The sequence below is a fragment of the Elephas maximus genome, chromosome 2 (genome assembly GCF_024166365.1).
Source record: "Elephas maximus indicus isolate mEleMax1 chromosome 2, mEleMax1 primary haplotype, whole genome shotgun sequence".
Lineage (NCBI taxonomy): Eukaryota > Metazoa > Chordata > Mammalia > Proboscidea > Elephantidae > Elephas > Elephas maximus.
This window is the reverse complement of record NC_064820.1, coordinates 160,282,276-160,302,213: the sequence shown is the minus strand read 5'-3', so window position 1 is coordinate 160,302,213 and position 19,938 is coordinate 160,282,276. Positions and strand designations below refer to the sequence as shown.

Genomic DNA, 19,938 nt, shown 5'->3' with positions numbered 1-19,938 from the left:
AAGAAGCACCTGGTGGATTTGAACTGCCAACCTCTTGGTTAGCAGGCAGCCATAGCACTTAACCACTAGGACACCAGGGTTTCTGAATCCTTCTTAGAGTCAATAAATAGCCCTTTATAGGAGGGCGTTTCCTTTCAGGAACCTCAAGGGTTTATGTAGGAGCACACGTGCTTACATATAATTCAAACTGAATATGTGAGTAATCTTAATCTTGAAGCTAAAGAATCCTCAAGAAACCAATCTGGTTAAGATCTGTATTAGCCTTTTACTATCTAATTTAACTTAAAATTGGAAGAAATTTACCAATATCTCACAATAATAGCCATCTGGGGGCAAATCTAAGAGGTAAAATCACAAGGACTTAAGAAACTATAAGACATTCACTTTCATAAAGTTTTTACTGAACAGTGTTAAGAGTTGAATCAACAGAAATATGGTTAATTAAAAGGCTGTTTCAACCCCAAAAAAACTGAGTGAAGAATAATTTTAACAATCAAGTCCTAAGCCATTATCCCAATTCCAAACACTATTTTAAGAACTAATGGATCACTATATCAAAGGAGTAGAACTCTATGAAGTGGCTAGAAAACTGAAGTTATGTAGAAAATACAGACTTACTTTGCTCCAAAACAAATTAGTAGGCTATTAAAGCCTTCTTCCCTTGCTCCTTTTTAAAAAAAGGAAAGCTAACATTAATACAAACAAAAAGTAACAGCAGTGTTTACTATGCTTTAGTTATCACCCAAAAATAAATAAAATTTTGTTTGCAAAAGGTTCAGAGTATACTCAAACGACAGATATCTTGCAAACAATCATCAAACACCATTCTGACCTTAATTTCACCTGTATCAAATCACCTATCTCAGAATGCTGAAATGGTTTAGTTAACCTAAGGTCGATCACAGAACCAGTTAACAGACCAAATGGTAGACGATCCTGTTGAAAGATCACCTGGCAATAAAATCAAGTTAGCATAAATACATAAACGTGATTCAGAACACACGTAGCAGCGTTTTTTTTGTTGTTTTTTTTTTTTAAGTCAGTGTTGGTTGGCCCCTCAAGCACATCTTGGAGACTAAGAATGATATATAAAATGGGCAGGTCTGCCCTGCAAGATGTCGGTCCACTTGGTGAAAAGCAACTCTTTCATCCAAAATGGTAACACGCACTTGTGTATCTTGTGTTTACTGTAACATAATTAGATCCAGACTAGAAAGTATGCTGGAGCTCATGATTCTAAATTTATCCTTGGCTTCAGCACAGTCTACATCAAAACCAGTAAAAACATCACATACAACCACTACTTTTTGCTAATGAGTTCAATTTTAGTAAAACATTTTTGTTGCTATTACACTGATGTAACTATGCTCTTAAATGCTTATAAAAGAATGCCAGACCCCAAAAGTCTCAGAACTGATTATATAAATTTTAAAAAAAATGTATTCAAATGATAACATACAGCTTATTCGCCTTTACCTAATCCATAAAATGCAAATGAAATTTGCTTATTTGAAAAGAATGAAAATGAAATTTACTCCCATTCTTCAGTATTTTCGTGTAGAAGCTGAAATTTAAAGGACGGCTCTTCTTTTGACAATGCATAATCACTTGAAGGGGAACTTTACAAGTAATTTTTTAAATAGGAAAATAGGAGCCCAAGTAATACATTTCCCTTCCCTTTCCCATCACCACCCAGTCCTTAGGTAAGATCACTTCCCTGTTATTCCTTAAAAACATTCATCACATTTAGAACTGAAATATCTTTAGGTGTTCTCTTCAAGGTGTTCCTTCCCTTCTCCCTAATCTGCTTAAGGAAAACATTCTTCCTGTTGTGGCAGGCATAATGAATATCCTCAAGGTAACATTAAGCTAATCACTTTCATAAACTTGTTTGTGTTTTATACTGGGATACCAAGACCTATCCATGAACAAAAGAATGTGGCTATCAAAGGGTAGTTACAAGTAACACTTTAATATCCCTCGCTTTTAGTCTCAAGACTACCCCTGTTACGGGAGCTATTCTAATGAATATTTAATGGCTTCAGAACCAACTTCATATTGAGTGACACTCTCTCATGTACACAAACCCAACATATGACACATACATATCCACTACTCACTCAGTCTCACAAGCTCAAGCACGCACACACACACACATTTTCTTTCTTTCCAGAACAAGCCAGAATTACAGCTCTTTTGGTGATTGTTATAATTTTTGGAATGGTTCATAAATTTTCCGAATAATTTTAAATTGGTAATACTTTTATCTTTTTTTTCCAATTGTGAACCATTCCATATTGCATCTTTATTGCAAAAGTCAACATGCTTCTTAGAAATTCAGATTGTAATCAATAAAACAAACATTACATATATGAATTTAAATGTATAAACAGTTAGAAATTCAACAATATCTCCTATTATACTATTACACAAGTTCACAATTTTGTAAAAACTATAATACAGGCATTCTATACATCAAGAGGAACCACAATTCCTTTTCACATGATTTTTTTGTCTTTATTTTGAAGTAACGATCCATCACCATGGGCCTTTTCACCCTAGCAGGACCATGTTTTCCAATTTATCATCTTAGCTGGTAACAGTGTTTTCCCAGTGTTACAACATGAAGAAATTGGGGGAAATTCTGCACATCCCTGGAATCACCTTTCTAAACTTGGGCAACAATCCACTAGTAAACCAGGCTGATCTAGTTGGATTGGTGGCTTTTTGTTACTATTAATCAGTTATTTATAAAGATGTCACGCATATTAAGAAAAGCAGAATTTGCCTGAGATGCTTTGTTATTTCTGCAAATAAAGATGCCAAGAAAACAAGTCATGGTAGTTATTCATATTTAAGAGAAACTCTAACACTCGGGGATTTGCGGGTGCAGGTTAAAAATCCCAAAGGGGGGGGACATATGTGTAACTATTTTATGCTAACCTTCACTTAAATTTTCTATTATAATTAATCAATATTTTAAATTCATTTTTTAAAGTAAAACATGTTTTAAAATTCTTAGAAAGGGCACTTCTTAACTATTTCAGTCCTATTTAAGGTGTAATGAAAACAAAGTTTAATACAAAGGGCTTCAAACCTTACTGGAAAAAATGTCTTAACTGTTCTTCACTTTAGCACCCTTATCTCCTTCTTTTCCCCCCTCCTGCCCACCAAATAAATGAAAAATCAAACAAATCCTCAACTCTCTCTGTACTGAGAGTATAATAAGATGTCAATTTTGAGGTTAAAAAATCATATGAAAAGGAATCTCATTCTGATGAACTGTCAGTCTACTGAAAATTTTCTTACAGTTCCATTAATTTACTGTAATTTTCAGTTTCCAAATACAAAAATACAACAATTCTTATTGAAATCTATACGCTGGTAGTTTTAGTACACAAAAGGAAAAAGAAAAAAAAAAAAAAAACCCCAAACAAATTATTTACAAAATTATACAGTTTAAGAAAAAACTTTGTACAAAAAATATATAAATCCTTTGTTCCCTCTATCACGTTTAAACTGTCAGGACTCAAAATATTCACCACAATGAATCTTTCAAAATATATACTGACCGAGCCACAGATATCAAGAAAATTTCATTGGAGATGATGGAGGAGGAAGGAGCAAGATTGCTTATTCTAGGTACCCCATTCTAATCTTTTCATTCTTATAAGCTTATGTTAGCTTCAGTGTTATCAGAAATATAATAACCTAGAAAGTCCTTATTATTATGAAGGAAAAATTACATGAACTTAAAAATGATCCTGGTTTGACATATCATTCCAGAAAAATATGTAGAAGAGACAAGATGATCAGAAGGTGGGATTTAACTTCTTGTAGCTAAGTAAATCTAAAGTCCTGGTGGTTTTAAGTTTCTTAGTGAATAGTTTCTATTTTGAGAAAGTCTTTACCTCAGGAAACAAAATCCCTGATATAGTGATCACCAAGAGCCTTCTGAAGCCAGCAGGAAGTTTCAAATTTTCAACCACACTTACATAAAAACACAGATGTGTATATCCTTGAAAAAGTGACATCCTATGTACATTAATCTTTTTATTTCCCCAGGGGTTAGTACAGTGTAGTGTTGCTCCTCTGCTTTTCCATCTAACATTCAGAACACAAGGACATAAATTTACATATATATTTTTACTTAACAGATATTCTACTCTATACAGTGTACAGTAAAAATGCACACGGTGAAGGAAACTGTCTACTGAAGGATATATATGTTTAAGGATAGCAACAAGCTACAAAATTATGAAAATATATGGTCGTCTGATTAAAGTCAAGTTATGACTCCCATTTATTTCTAGTATACCCATCCCCCTATCCCACCCGCATCCCACTCCCGGCCACCTCACCATCATGGTTTAAGGTTTAGGAAAAGAATTTCAGGTTTTTTTTTTTTTTTAAACTATTTTGTGTAACTTTAACTACACTGAAGTTTTAAAAGAACAAAAAAAGCCGGTGACTCCTTCCTCCCCTAAAATCCTTCCATTATTCTCAAAATAGCACTTATTTATCAAGGTGCTGATTTAAACCTTTTATTTGGGACTGACTTTTGGTGGCCCAAATGAGTCACTTATTTCAATACTAGTAAGTATGTCTATTAATAAAAAGGTAGGAGAGAGAAAAGAGGGACAAGAAAAGGGCAACTGGTGAAAGCCTTTTACATTTGAGAATGTTAAAAAAAAAAAAGACAACCTGAACCAATGCTCATCAAGCATCAAAGCAAACTAATGATTCAGTAGCAGGAGAAGTCCAGCAGAGTTAATACAATGAGAGAAAGGAAACACCAGGGAGCCAACTACCTTTGCCTTAAAGCGTATGAGAACATAAGGAGTCTGTTGTGATTTACACTGAAATACTACTGCTGCACATAAAAACGGGGAAGAAAATTTAGACTGAATACAAATTGGGTTCCTCCACAGTAAAAAAGTTAAAATAAATTGTACTTCTCTTCCAAGATAACTCTTGAAAGCAAAAGGGCATTTTAATTAAAAGTATCTCCTACTGTCTGATGACACAACCATAATAGCTGAGAGTTAAGAAATTCCAGGCGATTACGACATTTAATGAAATTTTATCAGCAGATTATAACTCAAAATAAAATTTCTGAACACCCTGTCATTTACATCTTAAGTCAACACCAAAAGCAACAAAAATGGGTGGTGTGGAAAATAAGGCTCTAGAGATTATCCATATCTTTCCTGTGGGTCTTCACAACTGTGTAAAAGTCACTAGGCCTTTGGTGCTTTAATATCATGTACAGTTATGAGATGTGTTTAAATAGCAAACTTGCTGTCCTTAAACTACTGTGTTGAAAAGAAAAATAAAAAATTTTTTTTGGCTCATTGACTTCTTTAAATAATTTTTAAAAAGTTGTTCTTTTAAACAATATTCCTAAAAATTATACAGCTCGCATCAGATTTCATCTTCTCCATGAACGAGACTCATATTCATCTTCATCTTCGTCATCATCATCATGCAAAAACAAGTCTGAGGTTTCGGTTTCCTAAGAAAAGACAGGGTAAAATTTGTTTAGTGGTACAAGAATGTTAAATAAAATAGTTTGTAGGACAAAGGACAAATAGACTAGTATACTATACAAAGTCAAGACTGGATTTACAAGTGATAGAGTATCTTTCAGTGTAAAAAAAGAAAAAAATGTTTAATGCTAACAAATTCTTCTCCCCACGCTAATAGGACAAGAGTTTCATTCTAATATCATCAGAAAAATAAAGTAAATAAAATATGGATGTTTAATAGGAGGAATAAAAAAGATCTATGCAACACACTTCTGATAAACTTTATTATATTTCATTAACTTAAATATGAGGTAAATAAATGACAATCTCAAACTCCTAAACCTTTCCTTTATTATCCAACTCTTTGGGAAGAGTGAATATACTAACTTCCCTATGACACAGACATTCCAAATCTTATACACAAATTTTATGCAAGGTAGAATTGTCTACAAATATTACTAAAACAAAAAAACTTTTAAGTAAAAAAGGTGGGAAATTTATGTTTTTGTTATGTGAAACTACCCATACAGTCAGAGGACTCTTAATCAACCATAAATGCTAGACATCTTTTAAAACCAAGACTATGATTAATCAGAAATAATTTGCAATGCAGGTTAGGTGACTACTTTTATAAACTAATCAGACAACACAAGAGTAATAAGTAAAATTAATTCTCACATATTTTAAGAAGCTGATTATTCAGTATTTGTATTACTTAGGTCCTAGTTTCCCACTTCTTTCCTCTCACTTCCAACTTTTGCACACTGTCACTTTAACCAATTGTACAGGGAAGAAAAATAAGAAACTTGAATCTATTATTTACGGTGCCTGAATAGATGAAAAGCAAAAACTAGCCAGCTAAAATTTGTGCACATAATCCATGTCCTCATTTACCAGAAAAAAAAAGAATTTCTATAACCCAAATAAAGCCAAAATGAATGTAAATTAAAAAGATGAAATAGTCTTATTGACACCAGAAGAAAATTAACTCCCCAAAGAGATTTTTGTATTTCTGTACTTATTCTAATTCTTTAATAACACTTAAACTTCTAGGCATATATGAAAGAAAAACCCAATATTTAAGTTTTTAATTTATACTATTTAATGTCAGAAAAATAAATAATTGGGAAATGATCTAATTCATTTTCAATCATTAAATATACCTCCTCCTTGACTTCCTCTTCCTCGGTCTCAGTGGATATAGACGGTACCTTGGGCTTGTGCCATACTTGTAGTCGACGGTCTTTGAATTTTGACCCTTGGTTTGCAGCCTGAAATATATTTTAGAAGAACACATAAATTTACACTTACATTTAATAATTATTTCTATCTTATATTATTTAGTTTTTGTGCTATTTAAAAAGCATAGTGATCGGAGGGAGGGGATCTGTTCAAGGGGATCCACAAACAATCTCCAATGATAGGTAGAAAAAATAAAGTTCTTTTTAATTAGAGTGACTATATGTTCTGGTTTGCCCAGGATAGTATATGGTTTATATCTATGTCCCAGCTTCACGTGAATTCTACCATTTGTCTTGGTTTGGATGATAAATTACATGGTCACCCTACTTATAACAGTCATGATGAAGATAACAAATAGTGTCTTTCCTTATATAATCATTGACCTTTGGCTTAAACATCTACGTATTTAGACTCAAATCTTAAAAACCTAAGTAATTTTTTAAAAGGTGAATCATCTCATGCCTAGTCATTTTGTCGCATCTCTTACAGCCCCACCTATCTGAGGTAAAACTATTCCTACTTTATTTTCTGAAATGCTATATACAATAACAAAAACTCCTCAGTTCATTTATGTATTCAACAAAATGTTAAACACTATCACGACTCAAGGTAAAACTGCTCAGTTTTTGTGTTTCTTGGTATCAGTTTCTAAGCATTTTTTTTTTTTTCCTCCTCAGCAAACTGCAGTAAGGGAAAGCAACAGTTTTCCTTTAAAGACAAAGCAACAGAGACAAAAGAACAGGGATCCAAAGTTACACAAAAAATGAAAGCTTGATCATCCCTATAGCTGTCCCTAACAATAGTGCTGGATTGTAGAATAGTCCAATTCTGGGTGCAGCTCTGAAAAACCTAACAGATAAACAGGGTCCTTTTTAATTTGGGCTTCACTCTAGTTTGTCTGGGTACACTGCTGATAAACCTCATGAAGCATTTGCCAAATGTATCCCTGGAACACCAGGAACACTGAATGCTAAGAGTGTATGCTAGGCCAGACCTGTAACCAGTCAATTACTGTTTGCATAGATATCAGCAGGCAATCTAAGAAAAAATTCCTAAGTCCCTATGGGGGCTGAACACTTATAACCTGACACCAAACATTTTGACTCATGAAACATACTATACTGATGTATCAAGATGGCCCTGTCCAAATATACATTTTTAAAAACTATGTAATGTGTCTAATAGACATCCTTTGCCCTTACTCCATCCTTTAACACGCAGCCCAATTACAGAAAGGGTTTCACTGCTTCTTTTGTTCATTTCTGTATTATTTGAATTTTCAAATAAAGATTCATTACTTCCATAATCAGGAAAAGAAATGAGGACTTTTAAAATATGCAATAATTGGGTTGTCCTTCTAAGAGTAGCAATTCTGTTCTCCAAAAGGCATTTTAAGGCATTACATGTATTTCATATATATGTTACTGAAAGAAGAATTAGAAATTTAATTTGGTTTCCTATGTAGTTTGGAACCAAGAATAAATAACTCCTACGGTGAAACTTATAGCAAATCAAATAAGATTTGCAATCAGAATAAAGATGTATTCTAGCAATATCAAGTCAAGAAATACCATATACTGCTGGTGGGAATCTAAACTAATAAAACTGATAAGCTCACTCAGGAATTCCACTCGTAGGAAGATACCCAAGGGAAATGTGTGCACATGTGTATTAAGAGACATATATAAGAATGTTCATAACAATACTATTCATAAACACCATGAAGTGGATATAATCCAAACGCCCATCAACGGCAGAATGGAAAAATAAACTGTGGTATATTCACACAATTGAATATTACACAGGAATAAAAAAAGCAAACTACTGTTACAATGTAATAATATAATCTCGCAAACATAATGTTGAACAAAAGAATACATACTGTGTGGTTCCATTTATATAAAATTAAACAAGCAGAGTAATAAATATTTCAGGGTGCATTATTTAGATGAAAAACTATAAAGAAAGCCAGGAAGTGATTATCAAAAAGTGAGAATAATGGTTATTTCTCTGAGGAGGAGAGAAGGGAGTCATAAGAGGGGCTTCTGGGGTGCTGGCCATGTTCCATTGACCTCAGGGGTGTTTGCCTTTTGATAAATCACTCATTTCTATTTGGCATTCTTTAATAAACATTTTCAATTGGTTATTACCTTCACAATTTATAGGAAATAAATATTTATGTGAAAAGAAGTAAGGCTTGGAATACAGCCCTGTATTTATAAGATCCCATTTTGGTAATTATTTTAAATGAGAGACCTTATATATGTATTGTTATAATGTAATTTTGTTTCTATAAAGATTTCCAATAACAGTCGTTACTTTTTAAGCATGGTCAGAGATTGAGAAAAGAGGGAAGATTTTTACTTTTTATTCTGATACTCTCTGCACTAGTGATTTATTTTTTTAACCTTTTGCATGTATTGCCTTTTTTTTTTTTTTTTTTAAGGAAAGTAGTTTTAAAAAAGTTTAGGACAAGCCTTTCAACATGTCATACCTATTACAATATCCACTTTTCCTATATACACACAGATACTCTCTCACACAGAGCTATACACAGCTTGAAATGAATACTGAAAACAATCTAAATGTCCACCAGTATAGGACTGTTTAAATCAAGTATGATACATCTATACATTGAAATATCATGCAGCCATTAAAGAGAATAAGGCAACACTATATACACGAGTATAGATCAATCGCTAATACATACTAAGGGAAAAGAGCACTATGCAAAAGGGTATTATACAACATGCTACCATCTGTGTGAGAGAGAACATGTATGTTCTTACTTGTAACGCAGTATGTATAGAATATCCTCAAGAAGATATGTGAAGAAACTGGTAACAGTAAATTGCCCTGGGGAGAGAAACTGAGTGACTGGAGATGGGAAAGAATCTTATTTTTCATTGTATACACTTTTTTCCTTTAACATTTTGTATATGTATGCTGGCCAAGGAAATAAAATAAAGTATGTATGTATGTATCTGAGCGTATCAATTATATACCGGTAGTTTAGACTTGGAACCTTAGAGGTACAAGTTGCTCTGAGAAAAAGCCATCTTGTCCAATCATTTCCCCAGATCAGAAACTGATGCCAAATCTTTGCCAGTCATCATTCATCAATTACCTGACTGGCCAAGATGAAAGAACAAAACTCAAGTGCTGCTGAGGGTATGGGCAAATAGGTACTCTCATCCAATGTCACTGCAAGTATAAATCAGTACAACATTCCAGGAGGATTATTTGGCAATCCACAGCGAAGTGTTAAATAGTCAAGCCTTTCATCCAGCCATCTCATTCTTAAGAACTTACCTAAAGCACTGGTCCTCATGGGAGGCAAAAGCGTTACTCTAGAGGATACTCTGGTTGTCGTACTGACTATAGAGCACTCACTGGCAACTCAGAGAGAGCCAGAGGTGCTAAAGGTCTTGCAATGTGCAGAACTGTCTCACATAACGAAAACTTAGCCCATTATTATCCCCACTGAAAAATGTCAAATCCAGTTAAGATGTATGTAACATTGTTCGTAACAGTGAAGAATGGGAAACACCCTAACAAGCAATCAATAGGAGGCTGGATATATAAATCATGGTACCTTCTTTCAAAAGAATGCCTTTAAGTAAGACAAATATATAACCATATTCATAAATATGAAAGATTCTCCACGAATCTTTTTCACTAAACGTGAGAAAACTAAACAGTGTGGGTAGTATGTGTGTGTATCACAGATAATACTCATTGCAGTAAAGTTGATTCTGACTCATAGCGACCCTATAGGACAGAGGAGAATTGCCTAATAGGGCTTCCAAGGCTGTAATCTTTATGGAAGCAGACTGCCACATCTTTCTTCCACAGAGTGGCTCATAGGTTTGAACTGACAACTTTTTGGTTAGCAGCCGAGTGCTTAACCACTGCACCACGAGGGCTCCTCATAGCACAGATTTAGGGACTAGAAAGATGTTCATAAAAACATAATTGGTTGGATTTCAGATTTTTGTGGTTTCTCCTTTATAATTTTTCATTTCAATATTCTAAAAGCAGAAATTTTCTTTGTAAAGAAATGAAAAAAAATTAAGAGAAAGAAAATTAAGGCAGTCTAGAGAGTCTCAATGACTTCGCAAAGGTCACAAAATTATGACTGCCACTAGATGCAGCTACCAAAATTATATTTTTTATCTAAAACATGATGCATACTACTTGAGAAATGTCGAAGTACAGTGAAAGTATTCTATAAGGTAATGTGTGCCGAATAGGAAACCTGCTGATCACTTGTGACAGACAATGGCATTAAATACCAGTAGTAAAACCCCTGCCTAGAAAGGCTGTAGAGAAAAGTTAACTGTATGTGAGAAGCCTTTTGTAATTAGAACAGAAGTACTCAGTTGTCTCATATGATGTTCCAGATATGGCAAGGGTGGGGGAATTAGAGGTTCTTGACAGTAAAAAACATGAAAATTACAATTAATTCTATAAATGGGGGGCATGGAGTACAGAAGCTCAAGATGTCTAAACCTCTTATTTCTTAAGAACCAAAGGGTTTTCTGACTAAAGATAGTGAGCTGAACATCCAGAGTGTATAAATTCATATTCTTCCCATACCTCAACGAAATGACAGTAAAACGATTTTTTTTTTTTTTTTTTAAAGCAATCAATCTACAAGGGCAGGGAAATAAAAGAGAACACAAAAAGGTCTGAAAAATTAGGGAGCTTGAAACAGGACTACTGGGAATAGATAATGCTAAAAAATTTTAAATTGACAAGTAACAATAAAAACATTATTCAGAAGTGAGAAAATACCAAAAAACATCAACTAAAAGAGTTAAAAGTGGACATCTTTAGGGAAGGGAAAATGGGAAGAACAGAGTGTGAGACTGCTTAAAAGCTGTTAATTTTACTCTTTGAATGATGTATAGGTAGAACTTTTACAAAAATTAAAACTAAAAAAATCTTAAGAAAAGAATATAAGGTACTTGGAGGCTATTGTGGTTTTCTTCTTTCTGTATCTGCATGCAGCCTTGGTTGATCAGTGGTTAAGAGTTCAGCCACTAACCAAAAGGTCAGCAGTTTCAATCCACCAGCCAATCCTTGGAAACCCTATGGCGCAGTTCAACTGTGTCTATACGGTCACTGCGAGTAAGAATTGCCTTGATGGCAATGGTTTTTTTGCATATTTGGTATGTTGTGTTCAATGAACATCTTGAAAGACACTGTTAGTTGTCTAACCAACAACGACTTTACCATTTTCCTTTCTAACAGACCCTAATTTTCATCACTGGTCAATCATCATACTTGAGCCTCAGCTGAGGCAGTCAACTGGGGTTGGTAAATTAATCAGGGTAACTCCATTTCCTTTACCAGGGATTAGTTTAGAGATGGGTAAGAAACAATCCTGGCTAAGACGTGAGGACACATTTGCTGGGTGAAAGAATGTGAGGGAGGGTGTGGGGGGGTACTTTCTGGAAGGCATTCCCTCACTATTTTTAAAAGTGGCTTAAGAAAGGAACCCTTCCTTTTCTGTCTTTGGACATTTTTGTTAGAAACTGTGATGTCTGTTGTTGCTGTAGCCATCCTGATACCATAAAGAAAAAAGCCTGAGAACATAAACCAACATATTAGCATAAAAAAAAATTTTTTTTTTTTTTAGCATACCAGGGTAGAAATACAGAAAAAATCTGTGCGGCTAAGTTACTGATTAGTCAATCCTAAAACCTCCCTACTTCCAGACTTTTTCAAGTCATTTATCTCTTACAGCCAAATGCATCCTGAGAGAAAAGTACTTTCATAATAAGGAATGGGGAGAAAAAAAATCCAAGCTCCACCCTACGCCACGGATTACAACATCTAAAACAAACTACCACAATTCAAAAATCTTACTGGTTAACTGATGCATACTACTTGAGAAATGTCGAAGTACAGTGAAAGTATTCTACACACTTAGGGCAAATCATTTTCACTGTTGAAACTAGCAAATCTGACTTTAACCAAGAGTAGAGAAATGTACCCTTAGCTCTTGTCCTGTCTGTCCCCTTATGCAAAGCTCTATGCCTTATTTAACATTTTCAGTTTATGGCCTGGACTTTAATGTTAAAGTACTTAAAGGGATTTCTTCCTGAAGGTCTTTAATACCCTCCAATCTTTGTGAAATAAAGTAAGGAAAAATGAAGATTCTTTAAAAAAAATTTTTCTGAACTCACTAATTTTGATTTTTAAAATATATAAATTCTATTTATTTTATATTTTTAAGTTTAAATATTTAATTATAAGACGAAAATACAGTAACAGGTACCAGGGTCAGCAAATTACAACCCATGGGCCCTGTTCCACTCTGTTTTTGAATTAAGAACGGTTTTTACAAGGACAAGGAGGAAGGAGTAGGGAGGAGGAACAGTGGTGGCTGAACTCTATAAATGCATAAAATAGTAAGGACATTTACGTGCAGCAGATCTCAATTTGCGTGTGTGTGTAAAGGCAAGGGGTCACCACTGTATACAGACTATAACTAAACATATTCTGTTATCCTAATTAATTCCTTCTTTGAATTTTGCCTCCATCCTATTTTCACTTACTTCACTACGAGTATCTGGTAAGCTATGTAATAACCTTAAAACAAAAATCAAATGTAGTTTTGGAACAACTTATCAATATAAATGCATTTATGCGAAGTATTATTATGGAATTAGAAAGCAAGAGCTCCTTCTTAACCTGCAAATACATTAATAAGAACTTGCTCATATCTATGTTTTTACAACTAGGTTTTCTAATCAATAAAACATTGGACATTTATATAAAATGCAGCAAAGAAATGCTGAATACACAATATTCTTAGAGTTAGCATTTGTTATTTAAAAAAAAAACTTACTGAGAAATGCTGAAGTAATTCATCTTTTTCCTCCTCATTGAATCCACCAACTGTTAGTGCTTTGGGGCGGTGGTCCACCACCATGTGATTTAGTGAGCCCCTTCCTCTTCCCCCACGGCCTCGGCCTCTTCCTCGACCTTGAGAAGACATGGTCTTTCCTCGACCCACAGGTAAGATACCCAACCGTGCAGCCTGAATAACAACAAAAGGTAGAATGTAATACACACTATTAGACAAAACACTGGAAAACAGAACGTACAAGTATTTGTTGAGATGTTAAATGCGGTGTGTTGGTAACTCCTCTTAAATCTTACCTCCACTTGTAACTGGCTGAGTTTTTTCCGTAACTCTGTTGTGTCTTCTCCTGAGGACAGCCTCTTGTGGAGGTCCAGTTCAGTATCTAATAGCTCCTTCTGGGCCTATGAAAAAAATAAAGAGTAAAAATCTATTTTGTAGAGAACTTCCAAGATCTTACTCAGGACATTATACTTATAGAATGACACACATCTCTTTCAGGAAAATACAAGTGGCAGAATGGGTGTTTTAGGGAAGTAACTTTATGGATATAGTATTGAAAGGGAACTGCCAGAAATTCAAGCCAGATTCAAAAAAGGACGTGGAACCACTGCAGATGTCACATAGATCCTGGCTGAAAGCAGAGAATATCAGAAAGATGTTTACCTGTGTTTTGTTGACTATGTAAAGAGTGTGGGTCATAACAAATTATGGATAACACTGCAAAGAGTAGGAGTTCCAGAATACTTAATTGTGCTCACGAAGAACCTGTACATAGATCAAGAGGCAGTCGTTTGAACACAACAAGTGAATAGTGTGTGGTTTAAAGTCAAGACAGGCATGCATCAGGGTTGTATCCTTTCACGATACCTACTCAATCTGGAGGGTCACTAAGAGTCAGAATTGACTCAACGGCAACAGGTTTTATTCAATCTGTATGCTAAACAAATAATCCGGGACGCCGGACTATATGAAGAACGCAGCATCAGGATTGGAGGAAGGCTCATTTACAGCCTGTGACACGCAGATGACACAATTTTCCTTGCTGAAAGCTAAGAGGACTTGAAGCACTAACTGATGAAGATCAAAGACTACAGCCTTCAGTATGGATTATACCTCAACATAAAGAAAACAAAAATCCTCACAACTGGACCAATAAGAGACATCATGATAAACGAAGAAAAGACTGAAGTTGTCAAGGATTTCATTTTACTTGGATCCACAATCACTGCCCATGGAAGCAGTGGTTGAGAGATCAAATGACATCTTGCATTGGACAAATTTGGTGCAAAGCACCTCATTAAGATTTTAAAAAGCAAAGATGTTACTTTGAGGACTAAGGTGCACCTGACCCAAGCTATGGTATTTTCAATCACCTCACGTGCGCACAAAAGCTGGACAATGAATAAGGAAGATCTAAGGAGAACTGATGCCTTTGAATTACGGTGCTGGTAAAGAATACTGAAAATACCAGGGGATGCTAGAAGAATGAGCTAATCTGTCTTGGAAGAAAAATAGGCAGAATGTTGGACATATTATCAGGAGGAATCAGTCCCTAAGGACATCATGCCAGGTCAAGCAGAGGGTCAGTGAAAAAGACGAAAGAGCCTCAGTGAGATGGACTCACACAGTGGCTGCAACAATAGGCTCAAACATAGCAATGATTGTGAAACGGTGACCAGGTTGTGTTTCGTTCTGTTCCACATACGGTTGTTAGGAGTGGGAACCAACTCAACAGCACCTAACAATAACAACAGCTGCATAAGATGGCCTAAAAATCAGACAACAGAGCTGAGGATAATTTCACATAATGATAAAACATCATAAATAAATTACACAGTAAAAATTCCATAATAGTTAAAGGATAATAGTTACATAATTACTTTCTGATTTGAACCCTCTAGCTATTGTCGCTTTTTTTTGTAGAGACAACTTCCTTATCAGTCTTTAGATGGTGTAACTGATCTTTTTTTTTCTTCCGTGCACTCTCTAATTTTTAAATGTGCACATGTTCTTTCTATGATTAAGGGAAATTTCAATAAAAATGACATTTTTAATATCTTTTAAAGAAGCAATCTTGCAACAGTTTACATTCCTAGACTGAGAGAGAACCACCATTTCAAATGTAATATAACATTGTACATAACATAATTTGCATTCTATATATCTTGTAAACTGATCCCGGTTCTCAAAGGCCTGGAAATTAATCTAAAACCCCACTCTAGAGTAGTGGCACAATGGTACCACTGTGTAAAGCTAGTTCGCTCCTAGAAGGAGGAAACAGAAGAAAATTAATAAAGTTAGACTTAAATAGATCTGGAACCTCTGATTATTTGTTTTCATATGATGCCACATTTTTACTCATATTAAACCCAATATCTTTTGAATATTAAAATGGATGTTTTTATTATAACATTATTATAGCATTAGAAAAAACTGCTGAATCCCTGATGAAGCAGGAGAGCAGTGGGATGCAGACCTCAAATTCTCATAAAAAGACCAGACTTCATGGTCTGAGACTAAAAGGACCCTGGAGGTCATGGTCCGAAGACCTTCTCTTAGCCCAAGACATTCCCAAAGCTAACTCTTCAGACCGGGATTGGACTGAACTGTAAGACGGAAAACGATACTGATGAAGAGTGAGCTTCTTGGATCAAGCAGACACATAAGCCTATGTGGGCAGCTCCTGCCTGGAGCAGAGATGAGAAGCCAGAGGTGGGCAGGAGTGCATTGAATGGACACAAAAATAGAGAGTGGAGGGAAGGAGTGTGCTGTACCATCAGGGGGAGAGCAACTAGGAGTATATAGCAAGGTGTACATAAATTTTTGTATGAGAGGCTGACTTGATTTGTAAACTTTCACGTAAAGCACACACACACACAAAAAAAAATGCTGAAAAAGGAAACACCTTTTCCCTCACGACTCCAGCAGTTTTATATTCAGCAAAAAGAACCAAAAAATTCAAACAGGATTATTATTACTTCTTCTCAAAGATACTACACAGCATCTATAGAAACACTCAAAAAAAAAAAAGATACCATAACTATTTACCTATGTCCCAATTAGAATATTAGAACCTGAGGGTTCCACTGTACTTTCACAGTGCCAAGCACATAGCAGATGTTCAATAACCCTATGTTGAATAAAAAATGCAAACAGATACCTCTGTCTTTGTCTTCACTTTAGATGGTGTGGAGACTGCAGAAGATGTTTTTAATTCATCTTTCAACTGTGAGATCTTTTCTCCAAGCTCTTTCAAAGTCTTCATTATATTTGCTCTTTCTTCTGGTTTCATGTTTTTGTTTTTTTCTAGCTTAGATATTAACATCTATAAAATTAACAGAAAAATCAAAACTATGCTTAGTATATTTTAATATAAATAAGGCTTAAAATTTTTACTATAAGGATATCTTTATAAAACTCATTCTATCAATCCCAACATCCAAATAATGAGCTCTTGTCTTACCTTTTGGCATTCTATTTGTTTTTCTAACACTTCTTGCCTCTTTTTCCTCATATCTTGTTGAAGCTTCATTGCTTCCTGTATGAATAAAGAAGAAATGAGTAATGTACATAGTGCTACTATATTCTCAATTTGTTTCTTCTGAGGCATCTCTAAGACAGGTTTCCCTCCTAATGAAAGAAAAACTGAAAGCAGAGATGAAACTTTTCAATATATTTTACCCAACACTTTCAGTATAATAGAATTTACATTTATAATTGTGTATTTTTTAAGTATTTAAAATATTAAACACTAATTAGCCATATCTGCGGAGCCCTGGTGGCACAGTGATTAAACATTTGGCTGCTAACCAAAAGTTCAGCAGTTCGGACCCACCAGCTGTTCCTTGGAAACCCTACGGGACAGTTCTACTCTGTCCCATAGGGTGGCTATGAGTCAAATCAACTCAACAGCAACAGGTTTTATTTTTTTTTGTAGGGTTTATTTACGTAAATGACCTGAATGCCTGAGTCTTCTCTTGCCAGTATAATAAGCCAAATTATTTCTGAAGTTTAAAGTTTAAAAATTTAAGATGCAGCTGTATATAAGAAATGATGGAAAATCTAAGGCCTTTTGCCACGAAAATTTTGCTTCCCCATCGCCGTATTAATTAAATCTTTAATTATACTGAAATAACACATATAAATACCTATTTCATTTTGGAAAAAAAAAAAGAGCTTAAATCTAAAATGATAATGAAACTCAAAACTGAACTATATGAATAATAACTACATGAATGTCATACTTTATATGAAACATCTAATTACAAAATCAGAAAGGAATTAAAAGGGAAAAGAAATACTCAAATAAAAGTGCCTACGTCTCTCTTGGAAGGGGAAAAAAAAATTGATGGCTCAGTGTCGTTTACTTTCATACCGAAAAACATGCTATTCCTTGTGGCCACTGAAAGACAACTGTAAAACACTTTTTTCTATTTGTTCCCCTTTTTTTCCCCAAGTGCACAATAAATAGGAAAGAAAGGAAATAAACATTATTCTATAGTTCCACAACAAGGTGAACTCATTCAAAAAGTTAACATAATTACTAAGAATTCAGTGGGTCCTTTCCTCTTTAGGAAAAGAAGAATTGAGGGTGTTACCTGTTTCTTTTTAAGAACTTCTTGAACATCATGAGATTTAGACCCAGAACAAAGTTTTGAAGGTGTCTTTAAGTTTGAGGAGCTGTAAATCATTTTTGGATGGCCTGGTGCTGAAAATATCTGTAAGACATAAATACGGTTAAACTGAATTTTAGAAATGCTTTAATATTTTAGAAAGACTGCATATATTTCTACTTTAGTAGCTACTTTTTTTTATTGTACATTTAAAAACTTCATTTATAAAAACTAGCTCTCTATACATAAATTCGATTGTCACTCAAAGATAAAAACAGATTTGTTCATTATTTTTTAGCAATAATATTTTATTTCTGAATGCAGCTGCATACTTTTCTTTATATTTATTTATTAATTTTGAGAGAAAAATCAAGAGCCTCTGCCATCCAGGAGCTGGCATGGCACTCATAGCTAGGTCTCAGCGTTCTCCTACTAAGCATAAACAATTTCACATAATGTCAACATCAGATAAGGCCACTCTGTGACCGTGACAGGGATGCCGCTGCATAATCATGACTGAACACAAACACAAATAACACCCAAACCAAAAAAATTAATAAATAACTAAAGATCCCTCTACCCTGGCTAATACAAGTGACTACTGCTTTTTTACTAATTATAGCTTTAGACTCATTCCAGTCTTCCCTCCTTCCAGATTAAGATTTATTAAGATATCCGATCACAGAAGTACTCCTGTTTCTGTAAACCTTCCCTAAAACCACCTAATACAAGCCCAAATACTAAAATAAGTCCCTTTAAACACCCTCTGAGATGCCCCTTGATTCCCACTGTGTGCACTCTCCCTCACTGAATAATAAACCTAACCTGTTCAACTACAGGTATGTTCCTGGTGGCCTTGGCTAGAGGGTATTGTCCAAAGTTACTTTCCATAAGTGAAGTGCCAAGTAAGAATCTATATTTCCAATAACTGAAAACTCTTCTAAGAATTACAGTTCTTTGTATCTTAATATTATACTTAATCAAATGTTACGAGTTTACAATTAAACTAGGACAAGTAATTGGTTTACAGATCTGACTTTGCAAGCAACCAGGAGGTGGCTATCCTCGCTGTGCTGTTTTGGCATCTAGATTCCTTTCCTATTCTGATCAGATGATACTCCAGTTAATCTGCTTTTTAACGCATAGCAGAGCTACACAGTACACTACAGTCTATTTGGTTCAAGTCTTCCCTAATGCATTCTGCTCTTTTCTTCTTTTGCTTCCTCTCTTTTATTTTTCCGTTAACTTTAAATACATGATTTAAGAGATGCAGGAAATAAGAAACTCATGGCAAATCCAATTAAGGAAATTGGACTTCCAAATATAAAACTTCTCTCAAACTCCAGGATACTTAATTGTCCTCAAAATTAAGCTACCTTAGCTACACAGGAAAAGTCCCTTAAGTACTGACCATCGTGTTATTACCATTACATTTAAAAAAAAAAAAAAATGACTACACCTACAATTTACTGAGCATTTATTATGTGCTAAATACTTCCTGCTTACACTTTACATTAACATGAAAAATTTTAATCTCCATATTAACTCCATGAGTTAGATATCTTTAAACACAGTCTACTGAAAAGGAAACTGATGCTCAGCTAACAAGAAGCAGGCCAAGTCAGTCAGGGCTGGCTGACTCCAAAGTCTGTACACACTTGTTTTTCTATCTTTTTTT

The 19,938-nt window shown here is 34.6% G+C and overlaps 1 protein-coding gene across 2 annotated transcripts in view; it reads right to left on the bottom strand.

Moving 5' to 3' along the window:
• Nucleotides 1-4,340: 4,340 nt before the first annotated feature.
• Nucleotides 4,341-19,938, bottom strand: part of RBM27 (RNA binding motif protein 27) — a 68,137-nt gene continuing 52,539 nt past the window's right edge. For both annotated transcript variants that reach the window (XM_049873987.1, XM_049873988.1), the window contains 7 exons: nt 18,246-18,365; nt 17,111-17,185; nt 16,808-16,972; nt 13,944-14,048; nt 13,630-13,821; nt 6,692-6,799; nt 4,341-5,515 (listed from right to left, as the gene is read on the bottom strand). In XM_049873987.1, coding sequence (XP_049729944.1) covers nt 5,432-5,515; nt 6,692-6,799; nt 13,630-13,821; nt 13,944-14,048; nt 16,808-16,972; nt 17,111-17,185; nt 18,246-18,365 — 849 coding nt within the window. In that variant the 3' untranslated portion in view covers nt 4,341-5,431. The remainder of the gene's footprint in view (nt 5,516-6,691; nt 6,800-13,629; nt 13,822-13,943; nt 14,049-16,807; nt 16,973-17,110; nt 17,186-18,245; nt 18,366-19,938) is intronic.